This window comes from Ranitomeya imitator, chromosome 1 (genome assembly GCF_032444005.1).
Source record: "Ranitomeya imitator isolate aRanImi1 chromosome 1, aRanImi1.pri, whole genome shotgun sequence".
In the NCBI taxonomy this organism is placed as follows: domain Eukaryota; kingdom Metazoa; phylum Chordata; class Amphibia; order Anura; family Dendrobatidae; genus Ranitomeya; species Ranitomeya imitator.
In genome coordinates, this window is record NC_091282.1 from 1,211,435,942 (window position 1) to 1,211,452,353 (window position 16,412).

The following is a 16,412-nucleotide window of genomic DNA, read 5'->3' on the forward strand; positions in this document are numbered from 1 at the left end:
TTCGGCAGAAATGCGCTACAGCTTGGGAAATCCCCGGCCAATAGAAAGTTTGAGTCAATCGTCTCTCCGTGCGAGTTTTGCCTTGATGGCCGGCTGTAGGAATGTCATGAGCAAGGTGTAATAGGGGAATTCTGTACTTCTGAGGAACAATCAGCTGTTTGCTATAAGTCCAGGGCTTATCTAGGGAGTCGGCATTGGTAATCCGATATAGAAGTCCATTTTCTCTGATAATTCTTTCCCCGTTCTCCCCTAGCTGCCCTATCTCAGCTCGAGCTCTAAAGCTAGCAAGGGTGGGGTCAGTCTCTACCTCTTGTCTAAACTGAACTTTATCCCAAGTAACATTCATATTATCCCCACAAGAAGAATCACTCACCGGCTGTGACGGCAGTTCTGGTGGCCTCATTTCCATGGATGGGTTGTACACGTCCACATCCGCTGCTCTCTTGGCTTGACTTCTGGTTACCGCACCGACAAAGTTGCAATGAAGATTTCCCACATAATTTCCCAGAAGAACATCTGCAGGGAGGCCGCTCATCACACCGACCATGCATTGTTTGGCCCCAAAGCCATAATCCAGGGTCACACTCGCTCTTGGAATATATCTCTGGGTGCCTCCAGCCAATTCAATGGCAATTCCTGGTCCCTTTTGAATTGCTTCTGGTTGAATTACTCGGGGATCGGCTAAGGTGAGGAAAGCCCCAGTGTCACGGAAGCCAACAACTTTTTGGCCATCCAGCACAACCTCCTGTAGATGTTTGTGATGAAGAACAGGTGGCTGGGGCTCGCACCCCATAGACTCCTGGTAGGGGAGCCAGGATATCAGAGTCACTTGGCAAGTCATCAGGGACTGAATCCAGCTCCTCTCCTGGTGAGGGGGTCTGTAGATAATGAACAGGCAAAGGCGGTCTGTAGCTGTTCTGCCTCCGAACACCTGGACATTGGAATTGCAGATGCCCAGGCTGCCCACATCCATAACATCTGCGCTCTGGGATTCTTCCTCCACGTCGTATTCCCAAAGGTGGAGCAGGAGTATTCCGGGGCACAGTCACGCAAAGGTCACCATGAGTTGATGGTCTAGTGGGATGGTAAATATTGGAGGCCGAAGGACCACGGGCCGCCAGCGTTGGGGGGCTGGTAGTTTTTTTCTCACTGAATAGTAGTTTTTTCCACTGAGGCTTGATGGTGAGAGCCTCATCAGCTAGAGCTGCAGCTTCCTCCACAGTGGCTGGTCTCCTCTCACGCACCCATTCCCGGATCTCAGCAGGGAACTTGAAGTAAAGCTGCTCTTTTAGGATAACCTGGAGGAAGGTCTCCCAGGTTAAGGCCTCATCTGCCTCCAGCCAGCGATGACATATCTGTTTGAGTCTGTGGGCATATATCTTGAAAGACACTTCCTCATCGCAGGCTAAAGTACGGAACTGAGTCCTGTAAGTGTCTGGGGTAACAGCATAATGTTCTAGAATAGTCTGTTTAATCTCCGCATACTCACAGTTTCCCCGAGGGTCCATAGCTCTATAGGCTGCGGCAGCTCCACCCTCTAAGAGCCCCACCAGATGTCGGACTCGCTCCCTTTCCGGGACTTCCATTAATCGACACTGATGCTCAAAGTCCTGGAAGAAGCCCTCAATGTCGCCTGCAGCCTCATTAAAGGGCTTGAAGTCTTTGCGGGACACTCTGGGGAGTTCCCTCATGGTGGGTGCTGGGGTAAAAGTCTGTCTGGAGCTTCTAGCTGCTTCCAAAGCGATCTGCCTCTCCAGCAATGCCATCTCCTGAGCTCTGTCCTCGGCTCTGTGAATGGCCTCCCTCTCCTCGGCTCTGTGAATGGCCTCCCTCTCCTGAGCTCTGTGAATGGCCTCCCTCTTATCGTCCATGGTGGCCTCTTCTCCCAGCAATGCCAACTCCTCCTCGTACCACACAACCCACTGACTCCTTTGGGCATTTACCTCCGGCTGCAGTCTTTCCTCTATTTGCTGTGAGGATCCTTCCTCAGCGTCATCTTGCAGGCGAACTCCTTCCAAAGCCTCAATGAGCTGCTCCTTGGAGAGTCCCTTGTAGCTGACTCCCAGTTCACGGGCCTTTGTTTGTAGGTTCACCGCAGTCCAGTTCTTGTACTCTGCGGTGTTGGTTCCCGATGTTGGGCCATTGTCCTCCATTCCTTCTGCTCTGGTCCCACTGCTTGCCACCAGTTTGTGACGGGGTGTATGGCAGAGAAAGAAGGGACAACAGGCCGAGGGATGATTCAACAGATTTATTATCAAGAACGCTGGAACAACACATGCAGGTAGAGCTACAGAGTCCACAATTAGTCCAATGGAACAGGTTCGGGGGCACCTCCCGATAATCCTTGTGCCAGGTAACAAAGCAATAGTCCACAATTAGTCCAAGGGATCCCAAAACAATCTCACAAACGACGAGATATGTCCTCAGCTCAAGTCTCGCCCCGTTCGCTTCCACAGTCCTAGATGGGCGTGGGGTCTTGCCTCAGCTAAGAATCCCCACTCCTTCTCCTTCAAGGATCAACTCACATCTGATCTCAAAAATAAGAATGGATTGTCTGAGCTCCTGGGATCCGCCCATGAAGGGGGGTAGGGGTCACACCTTCTATTCAATGGTTGGGTCCACCAGAAGATTCCAGACTGGTGGGCTCCAAGTAGTCTATGTAGTATGTACATTTGACTAGCCACCTGCTGTGAGGAAGAATGGCTATTCCTCCACTAGTGATGTTGACAAAGATTAATTACATTAGAGCTGAGGGCTGCAAGTATTGGGGGAAGGAGACATTGTTACAGGTGAACTCCCAGCACAAGAAAATATATAAATTACAGCTAATCGAAACCAGAGAACAGTTACATACATCAAATGGCATATTATTCAAATACAGGACAGGGCAAAAGTACATATCATGACAACCAGTATATAAGGACACGTGACCAGTATATATAGTGCAGTGATCTGTATACAGGGCGGTATATACCAGTATATAAGGACACGTGACCAGTATATATAGTGCAGTGATGTGTACACAGGGCGGTATATACCAGTATATAAGGACACGTGACCTGCTGCCTTCCAGGTGCGATGATCAAGGATGTGATACCAAAGCTCTTCAGCTCCAAGGACGTCCACCCATTTCTTCTGATACATGTTGGCACCAATGACACGGCAAGGAAGGACCTACCGACAATCTGCAAGGACTTTGAAGAGTTGGGGAAGAAAGTAAAGGAACTGGATGCACAGGTAGTTTTTTCTTCTATCCTTCCAGTAGACGGGCATGGCACCAGGAGATGGAACAGGATCCTTGATGCAAACAACTGGCTAAGACGATGGTGCAGACAACAAGGATTCGGATTCCTGGACCACGGTGTGAATTACTTGTACGATGGGCTCCTCGCCAGAGACGGACTACACCTCAACAAACCTGGGAAACACACATTCGCCAGAAGACTCGCTACACTCATCAGGAGGGCGTTAAACTAGAAGAAGAGGGGACGGGAAGAAAAACATTAGACTCGAACAAAGAAGACCCAGGAAAACATAGTCAGAAGGGAGGTAAGAACATTTCTAAAACAATCCACAGTGAGGAGATTGGAACAAAACAAAATCCTCTAAACTGCATGCTCGCAAACGCCAGAAGCCTGACAAACAAGATGGAAGAACTAGAAGCAGAAATATCTACAGGTAACTTTGACATAGTGGGAATAACCGAGACATGGTTAGATGAAAGCTATGACTGGGCAGTTAACTTACAGGGTTACAGTCTGTTTAGAAAGGATCGTAAAAATCGGAGAGGAGGAGGGGTTTGTCTCTATGTAAAGTCTTGTCTAAAGTCCACTTTAAGGGAGGATATTAGCGAAGGGAATGAGGATGTCGAGTCCATATGGGTCGAAATTCATGGAGGGAAAAATGGTAACAAAATTCTCATTGGGGTCTGTTACAAACCCCCAAATATAACGGAAACCATGGAAAGTCTACTTCTAAAGAAGATAGATGAAGCTGCAACCCATAATGAGGTCCTGGTTATGGGGGACTTTAACTACCCGGATATTAACTGGGAAACAGAAACCTGTGAAACCCATAAAAGCAACAGGTTTCTGCTAATAACCAAGAAAAATTCTTTCACAATTGGTGCAGAATCCAACCAGAGGAGCAGCACTTTTAGACCTAATACTATCTAATAGACCTGACAGAATAACAAATCTGCAGGTGGTCGGGCATCTAGGAAATAGCGACCACAATATTGTGCAGTTTCACCTGTCTTTCACTAGGGGGACTTGTCAGGGAGTCACAAAAACATTGAACTTTAGGAAGGCAAAGTTTGAACAGCTTAGAGATGCCCTTAATCTGGTAGACTGGGACAATATCCTCAGAAATGAGAATACAGATAATAAATGGGAAATGTTTAAGAACATCCTAAATAGGCAGTGTAAGCGGTTTATACCTTGTGGGAATAAAAGGACTAGAAATAGGAAAAACCCAATGTGGCTAAACAAAGAAGTAAGACAGGCAATTAACAGTAAAAAGAAAGCATTTGCACTACTAAAGCAGGATGGCACCATTGAAGCTCTAAAAAACTATAGGGAGAAAAATACTTTATCTAAAAAACTAATTAAAGCTGCCAAAAAGGAAACAGAGAAGCACATTGCTAAGGAGAGTAAAACTAATCCCAAACTGTTCTTCAACTATATCAATAGTAAAAGAATAAAAACTGAAAATGTAGGCCCCTTAAAAAATAGTGAGGAAAGAATGGTTGTAGATGACGAGGAAAAAGCTAACATATTAAACACCTTCTTCTCCACGGTATTCACGGTGGAAAATGAAATGCTAGGTGAAATCCCAAGAAACAATGAAAACCCTATATTAAGGGTCACCAATCTAACCCAAGAAGAGGTGCGAAACCGGCTAAATAAGATTAAAATAGATAAATCTCCGGGTCCGGATGGCATACACCCACGAGTACTAAGAGAACTAAGTAATGTAATAGATAAACCATTATTTCTTATTTTTAGGGACTCTATAGCGACAGGATCTGTTCCGCAGGACTGGCGCATAGCAAATGTGGTGCCAATATTCAAAAAGGGCTCTAAAAGTGAACCTGGAAATTATAGGCCAGTAAGTCTAACCTCTATTGTTGGTAAAATATTTGAAGGGTTTCTGAGGGATGTTATTCTGGATTATCTCAATGAGAATAACTGTTTAACTCCATATCAGCATGGGTTTATGAGAAATCGCTCCTGTCAAACCAATCTAATCAGTTTTTATGAAGAGGTAAGCTATAGGCTGGACCACGGTGAGTCATTGGACGTGGTATATCTCGATTTTTCCAAAGCGTTTGATACCGTGCCGCACAAGAGGTTGGTACACAAAATGAGAATGCTTGGTCTGGGGGAAAATGTGTGTAAATGGGTTAGTAACTGGCTTAGTGATAGAAAGCAGAGGGTGGTTATAAATGGTATAGTCTCTAACTGGGTCGCTGTGACCAGTGGGGTACCGCAGGGGTCGGTATTGGGACCTGTTCTCTTCAACATATTCATTAATGATCTGGTAGAAGGTTTACACAGTAAAATATCGATATTTGCAGATGATACAAAACTATGTAAAGCAGTTAATACAAGAGAAGATAGTATTCTGCTACAGATGGATCTGGATAAGTTGGAAACTTGGGCTGAAAGGTGGCAGATGAGGTTTAACAATGATAAATGTAAGGTTATACACATGGGAAGAGGGAATCAATATCACCATTACACACTGAACGGGAAACCACTGGGTAAATCTGACAGGGAGAAGGACTTGGGGATCCTAGTTAATGATAAACTTACCTGGAGCAGCCAGTGCCAGGCAGCAGCTGCCAAGGCAAACAGGATCATGGGGTGCATTAAAAGAGGTCTGGATACACATGATGAGATCATTATACTGCCTCTGTACAAATCCCTAGTTAGACCGCACATGGAGTACTGTGTCCAGTTTTGGGCACTGGTGCTCAGGAAGGATATAATGGAACTAGAGAGAGTACAAAGGAGGGCAACAAAATTAATAAAGGGGATGGGAGAACTACAATACCCAGATAGATTAGCAAAATTAGGATTATTTAGTCTAGAAAAAAGACGACTGAGGGGCGATCTAATAACCATGTATAAGTATATAAGGGGACAATACAAATATCTCGCTGAGGATCTGTTTATACCAAGGAAGGTGACGGGCACAAGGGGGCATTCTTTGCGTCTGGAGGAGAGAAGGTTTTTCCACCAACATAGAAGAGGATTCTTTACTGTTAGGGCAGTGAGAATCTGGAATTGCTTGCCTGAGGAGGTGGTGATGGCGAACTCAGTCGAGGGGTTCAAGAGAGGCCTGGATGTCTTCCTGGAGCAGAACAATATTGTATCATACAATTAGGTTCTGTAGAAGGACGTAGATCTGGGGATTTATTATGATGGAATATAGGCTGAACTGGATGGACAAATGTATTTTTTCGGCCTTACTAACTATGTTACTATGTTACTATGTTACTATAGAGCAGTGATGTGTATACAGGGCAGTATATACCAGTATATCAGAACACATGACCAGTATATATAGAGCAGTGATGTGTATACAGGGCGGTATATACCAGTATATAAGGACACGTGGCCAGTATATATAGTACAGTGATGTGTATACAGGGTGGTATATACCAGTATATAAGGACACGTGACCAGTATATATAGTGCAGTGATGTGTATAAGGGGCGGTATATACCAGTATATAAGGACACGTGACCAGTATATATAGTGCAGTGATCTGTATACAGGGCGGTATATACCAGTATATAAGGACACGTGACCAGTATATATAGTGCAGTGATGTGTATAAGGGGCGGTATATACCAGTATATAAGGACACGTGACTAGTATATATAGAGCAGTGATGTGTATACAGGCCGGTATATACCAGTATATAAGAACAAGTGACCAGTATATATAGAGCAGTGATGTGTACACAGGGCAGTAAATACCAGTATATAAGGACACGTGACCAGTATATATAGTGCAGTGATGTGTATACAGGGCGGTATATACCAGTATATAAGGACTCGTGACCAGTATATATAGTAACATAGTAACATAGTAACATAGTTAGTAAGGCCGAAAAAAGACATTTGTCCATCCAGTTCAGCCTATATTCCATCATAATAAATACCCAGATCTACGTCCTTCTACAGAACCTAATAATTGTATGATACAATATTGTTCTGCTCCAGGAAGACATCCAGGCCTCTCTTGAACCCCTCGACTGAGTTCGCCATCACCACCTCCTCAGGCAAGCAATTCCAGATTCTCACTGCCCTAACAGTAAAGAATCCTCTTCTATGTTGGTGGAAAAACCTTCTCTCCTCCAGACGCAAAGAATGCCCCCTTGTGCCCGTCACCTTCCTTGGTATAAACAGATCCTCAGCGAGATATTTGTATTGTCCCCTTATATACTTATACATGGTTATTAGATCGCCCCTCAGTCGTCTTTTTTCTAGACTAAATAATCCTAATTTCGCTAATCTATCTGGGTATTGTAGTTCTCCCATCCCCTTTATTAATTTTGTTGCCCTCCTTTGTACTCTCTCTAGTTCCATTATATCCTTCCTGAGCACCGGTGCCCAAAACTGGACACAGTACTCCATGTGCGGTCTAATTAGGGATTTGTACAGAGGCAGTATAATGCTCTCATCATCTGTATCCAGACCTCTTTTAATGCACCCCATGATCCTGTTTGCCTTGGCAGCTGCTGCCTGGCACTGGCTGCTCCAGGTAAGTTTATCATTAACTAGGATCCCCAAGTCCTTCTCCCTGTCAGATTTACCCAGTGGTTTCCCGTTCAGTGTGTAATGGTGATATTGATTCCCTCTTCCCATGTGTATAACCTTACATTTATCATTGTTAAACCTCATCTGCCACCTTTCAGCCCAAGTTTCCAACTTATCCAGATCCATCTGTAGCAGAATACTATCTTCTCTTGTATTAACTGCTTTACATAGTTTTGTATCATCTGCAAATATCGATATTTTACTGTGTAAACCTTCTACCAGATCATTAATGAATATGTTGAAGAGAACAGGTCCCAATACTGACCCCTGCGGTACCCCACTGGTCACAGCGACCCAGTTAGAGACTATAGCATTTATAACCACCCTCTGCTTTCTATCACTAAGCCAGTTACTAACCCATTTACACACATTTTCCCCCAGACCAAGCATTCTCATTTTGTGTACCAACCTCTTGTGCGGCACGGTATCAAACGCTTTGGAAAAATCGAGATATACCACGTCCAATGACTCACCGTGGTCCAGCCTATAGCTTACCTCTTCATAAAAACTGATTAGACTGGTTTGACAGTGATCTGTATACAGGGCGGTATATACCAGTATATAAGGACACGTGACCAGTATATATAGTGCAGTGATCTGTATACAGGGCAGTATATACCAGTATATAAGGACACGTGACCAGTATATATAGTGCAGTGATGTGTACACAGGGCAGTATATACCAGTATATAAGGACACGTGACCAGTATATATAGTGCAGTGATGTGTATACAGGGCGGTTATATACCAGTATATAAGGACACGTGACCAGTTTATATAGTGCAGTGATGTGTATACAGGCCGGTATATACCAGTATATAAGGACACGTGACCAGTATATATAGTGCAGTGATGTGTATACAGGCCGGTATATACCAGTATATAAGAACACGTGACCAGTATATATAGTGCAGTGATCTGTATACAGGGTGGTATATACCAGTATATAAGGACACGTGACCAGTATATATAGTGCAGTGATGTGTATAAGGGGCGGTATATACCAGTATATAAGGACATGTGACCAGTATATATAGTGCAGTGATGTGTATACAGGGCGGTATATACCAGTATATAAGGACACGTGACTAGTATATATAGAGCAGTGATGTGTATACAGGCCGGTATATACCAGTATATAAGAACACGTGACCAGTATATATAGAGCAGTGATGTGTACACAGGGCAGTATATACCAGTATATAAGGACACGTGACCAGTATATATAGTGCAGTGATGCGTATACAGGGCGGTTATATACCAGTATATAAGGACACGTGACCAGTATATATAGTGCAGTGATGTGTATAAGGGGCGGTATATACCAGTATATAAGGACACGTGACCAGTATATATAGTACTGTGATGTGTATACAGGGCGGTATATACCAGTATATAAGGACTCGTGACCAGTATATATAGTACTGTGATGTGTATACAGGGGGGTATATACCAGTATATAAGGACACGTGACCAGTATATATAGTGCAGTGATGTGTACACAGGCCGGTATATACCAGTATATAAGGACACGTGACCAGTATATATAGTGCAGTGATGTGTATACAGGCCGGTATATACCAGTATATAAGGACACGTAACCAGTATATATAGTGCAGTGATGTGTATACAGGCCGGTATATACCAGTATATAAGGACACGTGACCAGTATATATAGTGCAGTGATGTGTATACAGGGCGGTATATACCAGTATATAAGGACACGTAACCAGTATATATAGTGCAGTGATGTGTATACAGGCCGGTATATACCAGTATATAAGGACACGTAACCAGTATATATAGTGCAGTGATGTGTATACAGGCCGGTATATACCAGTATATAAGGACACGTAACCAGTATATATAGTGCAGTGATGTGTATACAGGCCGGTATATACCAGTATATAAGGACACGTGACCAGTATATATAGTGCAGTGATGTGTATACAGGGCGGTATATACCAGTATATAAGGACACGTAACCAGTATATATAGTGCAGTGATGTGTATACAGGCCGGTATATACCAGTATATAAGGACACGTAACCAGTATATATAGTGCAGTGATGTGTATACAGGGCGGTATATACCAGTATATAAGGACACGTGACCAGTATATATAGAGCAGTGATGTGTATACAGGGCGGTATATACCAGTATATAAGGACACGTGACCAGTATATATAGAGCAGTGATGTGTATACAGGGCGGTATATACCAGTATATAAGGACACGTGACCAGTATATATAGAGCAGTGATGTGTATACAGGCCGGTATATACCAGTATATAAGGACACGTAACCAGTATATATAGTGCAGTGATGTGTATACAGGCCGGTATATACCAGTATATAAGGACACGTAACCAGTATATATAGTGCAGTGATGTGTATACAGGGCGGTATATACCAGTATATAAGGACACGTGACCAGTATATATAGAGCAGTGATGTGTATACAGAGCGGTATATACCAGTATATAAGGACACGTGACCAGTATATATAGAGCAGTGATCTGTATACAGGGCGGTATATACCAGTATATAAGGACACGTGACCAGTATATATATATAGTGCAGTGATGTGTATACAGGCCGGTATATACCAGTATATAAGGACACGTGACCAGTATATATAGTGCAGTGATGTGTATACAGGGCGGTATATACCAGTATATAAGGACACGTGACCAGTATATATAGAGCAGTGATGTGTATACAGGGCGGTATATACCAGTATATAAGGACACGTGACCAGTATATATAGAGCAGTGATGTGTATACAGGGCGGTATATACCAGTATATAAGGACACGTGACCAGTATATATAGAGCAGTGATGTGTATACAGGCCGGTATATACCAGTATATAAGGACACGTAACCAGTATATATAGTGCAGTGATGTGTATACAGGCCGGTATATACCAGTATATAAGGACACGTGACCAGTATATATAGTGCAGTGATGTGTATACAGAGCGGTATATACCAGTATATAAGGACACGTGACCAGTATATATAGTGCAGTGATGTGTACACAGGGCGGTATATACCAGTATATAAGGACACGTGACCAGTATATATAGAGCAGTGATCTGTATACAGGGCGGTATATACCAGTATATAAGGACACGTGACCAGTATATATAGTGCAGTGATGTGTATACAGTCCGGTATATACCAGTATATAAGGACACGTGACCAGTATATATAGTGCAGTGATGTGTATACAGGGCGGTATATACCAGTATATAAGGACACGTGACCAGTATATATAGTGCAGTGATGTGTATACAGGGCGGTATATACCAGTATATAAGGACACGTGACCAGTATATATAGAGCAGTGATGTGTATACAGGGCGGTATATACCAGTATATAAGGACACGTGACCAGTATATATAGTACAGTGATGTGTATACAGGGCGGTATATACCAGTATATAAGGACACGTGACCAGTATATATAGTGCAGTGATGTGTATACAGGGCGGTATATACCAGTATATAAGGTCACGTGACCAGTATATATAGTGCAGTGATGTGTATACAGGGCGGTATATACCAGTATATAAGGACACGTGACCAGTATATATAGTGCAGTGATGTGTATACAGGGCGGTATGTACCAGTATATAAGGACACGTGACCAGTATATATAGTGCAGTGATGTGTATACAGGGCGGTATATACCAGTATATAAGGACACGTGACCAGTATATATAGTGCAGTGATGTGTATACAGGGCGGTATATACCAGTATATCAGGACACGTGACCAGTATATATAGAGCAGTGATGTGTATACAGGGCGGTATATACCAGTATATAAGGACACGTGACCAGTATATATAGTGCAGTGATGTGTATACAGGGCGGTATATACCAGTATATAAGGACACGTGACCAGTATATATAGAGCAGTGATGTGTATACAGGGCGGTATATACCAGTATATAAGGACACGTGACCAGTATATATAGAGCAGTGATGTGTATACAGGCCGGTATATACCAGTATATAAGGACACGTGACCAGTATATATAGAGCAGTGATGTGTATACAGGGCGGTATATACCAGTATATAAGGACACGTGACCAGTATATATAGTACAGTGATGTGTATACAGGCCGGTATATACCAGTATATAAGGACACGTGACCAGTATATATAGTGCAGTGATGTGTATACAGGGCGGTATATACCAGTATATAAGGACACGTGACCAGTATATATAGTGCAGTGATGTGTATACAGGGCGGTATATACCAGTATATAAGGACACGTGACCAGTATATATAGAGCAGTGATGTGTATACAGGGCGGTATATACCAGTATATAAGGACACGTGACCAGTATATATAGTACAGTGATGTGTATACAGGGCGGTATATACCAGTATATAAGGACACGTGACCAGTATATATAGTGCAGTGATGTGTATACAGGGCGGTATATACCAGTATATAAGGACACGTGACCAGTATATATAGTGCAGTGATGTGTATACAGGGCGGTATATACCAGTATATAAGGACACGTGACCAGTATATATAGTGCAGTGATGTGTATACAGGGCGGTATGTACCAGTATATAAGGACACGTGACCAGTATATATAGTGCAGTGATGTGTATACAGGGCGGTATATACCAGTATATAAGGACACGTGACCAGTATATATAGTGCAGTGATGTGTATACAGGGCGGTATATACCAGTATATCAGGACACGTGACCAGTATATATAGAGCAGTGATGTGTATACAGGGCGGTATATACCAGTATATAAGGACACGTGACCAGTATATATAGTGCAGTGATGTGTATACAGGGCGGTATATACCAGTATATAAGGACACGTGACCAGTATATATAGAGCAGTGATGTGTATACAGGGCGGTATATACCAGTATATAAGGACACGTGACCAGTATATATAGAGCAGTGATGTGTATACAGGCCGGTATATACCAGTATATAAGGACACGTGACCAGTATATATAGAGCAGTGATGTGTATACAGGGCGGTATATACCAGTATATAAGGACACGTGACCAGTATATATAGTACAGTGATGTGTATACAGGCCGGTATATACCAGTATATAAGGACATGTGACCAGTATATATAGTGCAGTGATGTGTATACAGGGCGGTATATACCAGTAAATAAGGACACGTGACCAGTATATATAGTGCAGTGATGTGTATACAGGGCGGTATATACCAGTATATAAGGACACGTGACCAGTATATATAGAGCAGTGATGTGTATACAGGCCGGTATATACCAGTATATAAGGACACGTGACCAGTATATATAGAGCAGTGATGTGTATACAGGGCGGTATATACCAGTATATAAGGACACGTGACCAGTATATATAGTACAGTGATGTGTATACAGGCCGGTATATACCAGTATATAAGGACATGTGACCAGTATATATAGTGCAGTGATGTGTATACAGGGCGGTATATACCAGTAAATAAGGACACGTGACCAGTATATATAGTGCAGTGATGTGTATACAGGGCGGTATATACCAGTATATAAGGACACGTGACCAGTATATATAGAGCAGTGATGTGTATACAGGGCGGTATATACCAGTATATAAGGACACGTGACCAGTATATATAGAGCAGTGATGTGTACACAGGGCGGTATATACCAGTATATAAGGACACGTAACCAGTATATATAGTGCAGTGATCTGTATACAGGGCGGTATATACCAGTATATAAGGACACGTGACCAGTATATATAGTACAGTGATGTGTATACAGGCCGGTATATACCAGTATATAAGGACACGTGACCAGTATATATAGTGCAGTGATGTGTATACAGGGCGGTATATACCAGTATATAAGGACACGTGACCAGTATATATAGAGCAGTGATGTGTATACAGGGCGGTATATACCAGTATATAAGGACACGTGACCAGTATATATAGAGCAGTGATGTGTATACAGGGCGGTATATACCAGTATATAAGGACACGTGACCAGTATATATAGTGCAGTGATCTGTATACAGGGCGGTATATACCAGTATATAAGGACACGTGACCAGTATATATAGTGCAGTGATGTGTATACAGGGCGGTATATACCAGTATATAAGGACACGTGACCAGTATATATAGAGCAGTGATGTGTATACAGGGCGGTATATACCAGTATATAAGGACACGTGACCAGTATATATAGAGCAGTGATGTGTATACAGGGCGGTATATACCAGTATATAAGGACACGTGACCAGTATATATAGTGCAGTGATGTGTATACAGGGCGGTATATACCAGTATATAAGGACACGTAACCAGTATATATAGAGCAGTGATCTGTATACAGGGCGGTATATACCAGTATATAAGGACACGTGACCAGTATATATAGTGCAGTGATGTGTATACAGGGCGGTATATACCAGTATATAAGGACACGTGACCAGTATATATAGAGCAGTGATCTGTATACAGGAAGCGGACAGAGGAGGAAGTTATAGAAAAAGCAGAAATTGAGGTGGGGGAGGGGAGGTTGGAGCTCAGTGAAGTGCAGTAAAGTTGGATGAAGCCGGAGATCTGTGGATTGTGACTGGAAATGTCCTGCAGAGGGTTCGGAGCTTTGTGTCTGTGATCCACACCCGGGATGGCCGCCCCTGACAAACCCATGAAGGAGGGTCAGCTGCACATCAAGCAGAACAAGTTTGGAAAGGTGAATGGGGTCACAGTATATAATCCCAGGTATAGACTGTGGGGTCGCTGTATATAATCCCAGGTATAGACTGTGGGGTCACAGTATATAATCCCAGGTATAGACTGTGGGGTCACTGTATATAATCCCAGGTATAGACTGTGGGGTCGCTGTATATAATACCAGGTATAGACTGTGGGGTCACTGTATATAATCCCAGGTATAGACTGTGGAGTCACTGTATATAATCCCAGGTATAGACTGTGGGGTCACTGTATATAATCCCAGGTATAGGTATAGACTGTGGGGTCACTGTATATAATCCCAGGTATAGACTGTGGGGTCACAGTATATAATCCCAGGTATAGACTGTGGGGTCACTGTATATAATCCCAGGTATAGACTGTGGGGTCACTGTATATAATCCCAGGTATAGACTGTGGAGTCACTGTATATAATCCCAGGTATAGACTGTGGGGTCACAGTATATAATCCCAGGTATAGACTGTGGAGTCACTGTATATAATCCCAGGTATAGACTGTGGGGTCACTGTGCCGTATGTAATCCCAGGTATAGACTGTGGGGTCACTGTATATAATCCCAGGTATAGACTGTGGGGTCACTGTATATAATCCCAGGTATAGACTGTGGGGTCACTGTATATAATCCCAGGTATAGACTGTGGGGTCACTATATATAATCCCAGGTATAGACTGTGGGGTCACTGTATATAATCCCAGGTATAGACTGTGGGGCCGCTGTGCCGTATATAATCCCAGGTATAGACTGTGGGGTCACTGTATATAATCCCAGGTATAGACTGTGGGGTCACTGTGCCGTATATAATCCCAGGTATAGACTGTGGGGTCGCTGTGCTGTATATATTCTCAGCTATAGACTGTGGGGTCACTGTATATAATCCCAGGTATATACTGTGGGGTCACTGTATATAATCCCAGGTATAGACTGTGGGGTCACTGTGCTGTATATAATCCCAGGTATAGACTGTGGGGTCACTGTATATAATCCCAGGTATAGACTGTGGGGTCACTGTGCTGTATATAATCCCAGGTATAGACTGTGGGGTCACTGTATATAATCCCAGGTATAGACTGTGGGGTCACTGTATCTAATCCCAGGTATAGACTGTGGGGTCACTGTATATAATCCCAGGTATAGACTGTGGGGTCACTGTATATAATCCCAGGTATAGACTGTGGGGTCACTGTATATAATCCCAGGTATAGACTGTGGGGTCACTGTATATAATCCCAGGTATAGAGTGTGGGGCAGCTGTGCTGTATATAATCCCAGGTATAGACTGTGGGGTCACTGTATATAATCCCAGGTATAGACTGTGGGGTCACTGTATATAATCCCAGGTATAGACTGTGGGGTCACTGTATCTAATCCCAGGTATAGACTGTGGGGTCACTGTATATAATCCCAGGTATAGACTGTGGGGTCACTGTATATAATCCCAGGTATAGACTGTGGGGTCACTGTATATAATCCCAGGTATAGACTGTGGGGTCACTGTATATAATCCCAGGTATAGACTGTGGGGTCGCTGTGCTGTATATAATCCCAGCTATAGACTGTGGGGTCACTGTATATAATCCCAGGTATAGACTGTGGGGTCACTGTATATAATCCCAGGTATAGACTGTGGGGTCACTGTATATAATCCCAGGTATAGACTGTGGGGTCACTGTGCTGTATATAATCCCAGGTATAGACTGTGGGGTCACTGTATATAATCCCAGGTATAGACTGTGGGGTCACTGTATATAATCCCAGGTATAGACTGTGGGGTCACTGTATATAATCCCAGGTATAGACTGTGGGGTCACTGTATATAATCC

General features: G+C 43.2%; 1 protein-coding gene across 1 annotated transcript in view; it reads left to right on the forward strand.

The window, feature by feature from the left end:
* Nucleotides 1-14,383: 14,383 nt before the first annotated feature.
* Nucleotides 14,384-16,412, forward strand: part of DOK1 (docking protein 1) — a 132,429-nt gene continuing 130,400 nt past the window's right edge. Inside the window, exon 1 of the mRNA XM_069744975.1 lies at nt 14,384-14,567. Coding sequence (XP_069601076.1) covers nt 14,502-14,567 — 66 coding nt within the window. The 5' untranslated portion in view covers nt 14,384-14,501. The remainder of the gene's footprint in view (nt 14,568-16,412) is intronic.